This window comes from Anarhichas minor, unplaced genomic scaffold (assembly GCF_050575085.1).
Source record: "Anarhichas minor isolate MPS153535 unplaced genomic scaffold, ASM5057508v1 ptg000042l, whole genome shotgun sequence".
Taxonomy (NCBI): domain Eukaryota; kingdom Metazoa; phylum Chordata; class Actinopteri; order Perciformes; family Anarhichadidae; genus Anarhichas; species Anarhichas minor.
Window position 1 is genome coordinate 1226181 of NW_027466488.1, and position 6000 is coordinate 1232180.

General features: G+C 38.5%; 1 protein-coding gene across 1 annotated transcript in view; it reads left to right on the top strand.

The window, feature by feature from the left end:
• plekha7b (pleckstrin homology domain containing, family A member 7b) overlaps positions 1-5521 on the top strand; it is a 64365-nt gene extending 58844 nt beyond the window's left edge. The window contains exons 27-29 of the mRNA XM_076110039.1: positions 41-174; positions 408-556; positions 5010-5521. Of these exons, the coding sequence (XP_075966154.1) occupies positions 41-174; positions 408-556; positions 5010-5032 (306 nt within the window). The 3' untranslated portion in view covers positions 5033-5521. The remainder of the gene's footprint in view (positions 1-40; positions 175-407; positions 557-5009) is intronic.
• Positions 5522-6000: the final 479 nt, after the last annotated feature.

Genomic DNA, 6000 nt, shown 5'->3' on the forward strand with positions numbered 1-6000 from the left:
TATGTACTAAAGGTAAAAAGTGCACATCTGTTTTGTGTAGCTTTCCAAGCCTCAGAAAGTATTGATCCCGGAGCGCTATGTGGATTCAGAGCCCGAGGAGCCTCTCAGTCCGCAGGAGGCGGAGGATCGGCATCGTAAGGTGGAGCGCATCAAGAGCATCTTGGCCAAGTCCAGGTAAATAAAATAAAATCATTTTGCATTCAATTGTTGCTTACAAACAGCTGATTCTGGAGGTTCAGGAAGGCCTTGTAGTGAGCCAAACAACCAGTTAAACCAAAATACTCAAGTTCAAGCCCTTTATTGGCAATCAATCATTCACCCTACCGACATGTCGCTGCATTTCCACATTATTACCAATGCGTCATGCTTTGTTAACTTTGTCTTTTATGTCTTTGTGCACGGGACAGTGTGCAAAACCTAGCACCCACAGTGACTGTGGACAAGCCAGATGTTGGGCTTGTGGCACTCGACTCAGCTCTGCAGGAGCAGGAGAGGATCATCACCATGTCCTATGCTCTCGCCTCGGAAGCTTCGCTCAAGAGCAAACTAGTCACAGGTTGGTCATTCGACAATTTTTGTTCTGTTGGTTTGAGCGTGAAGATCGTTGGAGGTTATGCATCTTTGCTTTATAAAGATCGGGAAAATCATTATTCCGTAGAAACACTTAGAGAAATAATAAGCTCACCAGCGCTGACAGTTTCAGTGAAACTTCTCCATGCATCAAATTGACATCTTTTGGTTGAAGAAGGGATAAAGAGAGGGAAGCCGCCTTTCACGAATACTGGATTGATGGAGTGGAGATGAGAAGGGCGTAAGGTGCAGAGTCAAGCAATAAGGCCGTTCATTTCCTAATAACTGAACATCATTCCTTCTTAGGAGCTCAGACAGTCTCTAATTGCAATCCATGTAGAATCTTTTAGACAGGGGAGGAATAGCTTGATGAGGCCATTTTGTGTGCTGATCAATGACCCCGTCAAACGCGACTCTCCCTCTGCATACCGTTGCTGCTGCTTTGAACGCAGCTCTGAACCTGCATAAAAGACGCTACGCTCACTTTTCATCTCTTTCATACTCTACAGCAGACAGGCAAGTTCATTTTCACTGGAGCTGCAGCAGATTGTCAGCCTGTCTGCCTCACTCACACATATGTGCACACACACACACACACACACACACACACACACACACACACACACACACACACACACACACACACACACACACACACACACAAGTCTGCACACATATATCTGTCACACACAGTAACACTCAAGCTGTCAGCGTGTGTGGAAGCTTAATATGCACAGTGAGGCAAAGTCAACAATTATAACATTATTTCCAGCATAGAGAAATGTCAGGGAGTATAACTGGTGGCATCTTGTCAGCAGAGACTGAATCAATGACTTTCTCTTCCTTTGGTGTTAAAGTAAGGTATGCTGGTGCACTTTCAAATCCCTGAATTAAAAGAAGAGGTTTTTATCACGGTATTATGCATGAGAGACTTCAATAATGCCGGCATGAAAGCAGGAATATGCAGCACTGCAATTACGTACAGTAAATATTAAAAAGGTGTATTTGATTGTTGAGTTTCATATTCAAAATTGTTATTTATTTTTTGGTATTTCTGTGATTACTTGTCAGGGATATTGAAAGGAATCTCTAATTTAGTGCTGGAAAGACTCTACAAAATAAACCTCTTCAACTGTTCATTGCTTTCTTGTGTTTTAAGCCGTTGAAATGTTCAAATGCTGAAAAAAATGTTGCACATCTCAAATGAGATGAGACCAAAATGTACCATCCTAATGACTTTTTTCTTACCAAAGACCTTCGAATGCTTATCTGTTAGGATTCTTAAGGAAAAACACACGTTACCTAAAATCGCGTTGATGTCAATAACTATTTTATAAGCTCGCTCCTAAAACCTGGTAAAAACAAAAGCCCTTGAGTTTGAGATGTGAGGTGTTCGTGCATGTCCTCTGTATCTACACTCGTAGATTTGTTTTACACAACAGAGTAAGAGAGGAGCACCTCTATTGAACTACTTTCGTAATCGATGATCAATTAAGTTATTTTTTTTCAAGTAACAGTGCCAAACTAATAAAAGGATTTAATGGTTTTCTTTGTGATATGATTATAATTAATATTTGGGGGGCTTTGTACAGATGGGTCTGACAAACAAGACATTTTAAGACGACATCTAAGATATTATTATATCTTAGATGTCGTCTAATGTTCACTATTTTCTGACCTTTTATAGACAAAACTTAGTTGATTTGAGAGAATTTGTGGCAGATTAATCTATGATGAAAATAATTGTTAGTTGCAACCCTAATCTTCATACATCCTGGTTTTGATGGTGTATTACATTTATACTGTTTCGTGACATTTTTTTAAAATCTGCATTTTCGTGTTTTTGCAACTATGCATTTTTTTCAAAGTATCTTTCATCACTGGATATGATTTAGAGTTGGTTAATGTGTGAAAATATATCCTGTAAGACAATAGAAATTTGTCAGCTGTCAGATATTTGTCATTATACTGACTGTAACTATTATTTTCGATAATTTATCAATTCATTTCTTTGATTAATTGAATTCATTCCCCGGCGACCAAGGTGACATCTTTAAATTGCTCTTTTTGTTCAAACATAAGTCCCAAAACATTTTTACAGGACAGAAAAGCAGCAAAACTTAACACTGGTGTTTGGGGTTTTTTGCTTTATCATTGACTGCAATTATGAACCAATCAAAATTGTTGCTGATAGATTTTCTGTCTATCAACTAATCAATGAATCGACTAGCCCCTTGTTAATGCTGTGATAGCTATCCCTTTAATGTATCATGCCATGGTGGACAATTCTGCAGATCATTCTGCAGGACGGCTTAAGGGCATTATTGGATTTAAAGAGGGTGATGGAGTACCTTGATTTGTCAGGTATTCTTTTATTGGATAACAACACACATATTCCTCGTTACAGTTATAACTATTTCAACTAAAAAGAAGTTGATAAACAGACTTTCCAGGAAAACAGTATCATTACACCATATACCGTGGTATTCGATTGTATTCATGCCGCCCACCCTCAGTGTCATCAGTACGCAGAAGACAGGAAGTTGTGTCCTTTCAGAAAAAAACAACAACAACAACACTGTGTGGTTCTCAACCAGTTCCAGCTTTCGTTGTGCCTTAAAACTTTCCCAGAACCAACCAATGTTATTTTCTCTCTCTCTGTTTTCCTTCTGTCCTCTCCTCCGTAGTTCCACCACAGGCTAACATCCCCCCACCTCCTCCCCCACCCCCTCCTCCACCTCCTCCTCTTCCTCCCGTTTCTCCTCTTCCTCCCATTTCTCCTCTTCCTCCCGTTTCTCCTCTTCCTCCCGTTTCTCTGGCGCCTCCCTCTCCTCTAAGCAACGGAATTCACTACACGTTTGTCTAATCCGAGAAATAAAGTAAGGCCATAACTGCATGCGTTACGGTGCTAATGTTTTCGAGGCCTCACTAATTCCCTCTAACACAGAGCTCCTGTGTGCTTTGCACCTCACTGCATGCTCACTGCTCTGTTGTGATTGTAGGAAACACATCTTGCCTAGGTTAGGGAAGCCCTGCCTCTGCTCCCATTATAATCAAAACAAACATCTGCAGGCAGTCTGCTCATCCCACTGTGATAATTGTGTGTAAATTGTTTTTCTTTTTTTTCTTTTTGTACCACTGCCAAAATATTTATGGCTGGTTGAGGAAAGAAAGGGCTCAAAGGAACATGACTGTTTGTAGCATTGTGTATAATTAACAAAAGAGACACCTTTTGATTTAGCACCTTGACAGTTCAGTAGTCGGCACAGCTGCATTCACAGCACCAATTAGCTCCCCATCTGTAGTCTGGCAGCGATAAGTCAGAAATAAACCCAGCAGATATCATCGTTGTTACTGTTAATGCAGAAAGGGGGGCTGTGTCATTTTACACCAGCCAATAATGACACATATTTGATTACTAATGTAGTTTCTGAAGTTTTTGTGATATACAGTATATATTAGGAAATACATTTCTGGATGGAGTTTAGCAAATGTGCAGCACATGGGCACACATACATAAATATCAGCACATGGACACACATACAGTAACAAAGTGTCCATCTAGCTGCATTTGACCTTTGACCCTTTAGTATGATGCAGCGTTCTTGTCAGAAGAAGTGAAAGCATGAAATGACTCGTTGTCAGCCAGGCATGACTTGAATCTTCATTTCCTTGAGAAATTGCGTAACTGCATGCGTTACTGTGTGTTGTCGTACTGTGTTTGATTTTTCTGAACCTTTTTTACTTTAGCTCTTTCGTTCCATGTTCACGTGGGCTGTGACGTGTAGCTGGTTTATAAAAGTGTGTCTGCCACAGTTTTGTGTCCATCAGAATGATATAAAGGATTTACTATTTGGACTTATATTAACAGAAGGACTCGGTGGTTATCAAGTTACTCTATTGTTAACACTTGTAGTGTGTCTGCATATCTGTTCAGCAACAAGTAGCAGCAACCTTCACAGATGTGCTTTACATTGATACACTGTAAAACCTTGTTGTTTTAACAGAGAATTTGCAGAGGAAGAGTATGAGAAGATTTATTTTGTGTGCGCAATGAATGCATCAGTACATCATGTAGAAAGTATGTTTTACTTACTCTTGTATTCATTCATTCTTTGGCTTTTTCATCTGTGTGACAGCTGTTTATTGCATTTTGTGTGATAATGATTGTTCTTCACTCTGTCGGCTTCAGTTTGTTGTGGAGAATCTAACGTTTGCTTGACTATTATACTCTCTACTATATTACAAGGAAAAAAATATTATTTTGGTTGTGGTGCATGGACAGCAACAATGTCTTAAAAGGCATTCCTTTATTTGTGACTCCAAAAGATAAATGAAAGTAAAGTAAATTGGAAAGATTCTGCTGTTGTGCTTATCATGTATTTCCTGATATGTACTGTTCTTGTCTTATGTTGTCTTTCTCTTTTATCACTTCTCAGCTCAAGCAATTTTTGGACACTGAGGTGCTATTCCACAATGACAACAAGCATTTTGGGAGAAAAGAGGATTTTTGGACATTTAAGTCTTTCTATACAGCAGTACAAGAACTGTACTAAACATTTGACATGCCTGCTGAGGCTCACGCAGCGTTGACTCCTTCAAGTGTTTCCAGTTGCTGAAAGCAACAAGAAAATGCAAGACTTTGCAACGGGACCTGCTGTCCTAACTAACTATGGAAGCGTCTAACAAATGTTAATCTCATAATAATATTTTCTACATGTTATTGCACTTTGAATTGTACACTGTATCACGTTTTCAAGGTATCACTGAATGGCTATTACTCGCAGTGTGATTGCAACTGGGAACTTGTTTTTGTTTTTGTCAGGTACAGAATGTTAAGAACCAGAGGTACTAAATGTGTCATGATGGTAGTATTTTTGTCAAAACTCAAGATAATATTCTTACACCAAACCACTTGAAATATCATATGTATGTACCTGTAGCACTGCCAGTCTCCTTTTAGCTTGCCAAAATGAATTTTATTTTTGCTTACATCAGGATGGAAATAACCTTTAACATATTTTCTGTGTGACTGGGGAAGGTTGCACAATGGAAATTTATTTTAAAAAAGTGAATATTAAAGATATTAACACAATACAATTTTCTTCGCATATGGATTTTTAAAAAATATTTTATTTAATTGTTATTGGAATGAGTTGCAAATTCTCATCTCTTCGATGACAATATCTCATCAGCCACAAGAATATAATGATACGATGTTTAAAGGGAAATTCTATAATATATGACCGTCTGTTAATGACAGCTTACACTGCCTTGTAATTGGCATGTTTGAGAAATTAGTTAGATTTAGAAAAGCAGCTGTTACTTAAATGATTAACTTTCAACCTAAACTAGCCTTTGTTCCTTTTTATATTTCTCTGATGCGTTTATCGACCGCATCTTTATTCTAATCATGTACAAAGGAAAAGT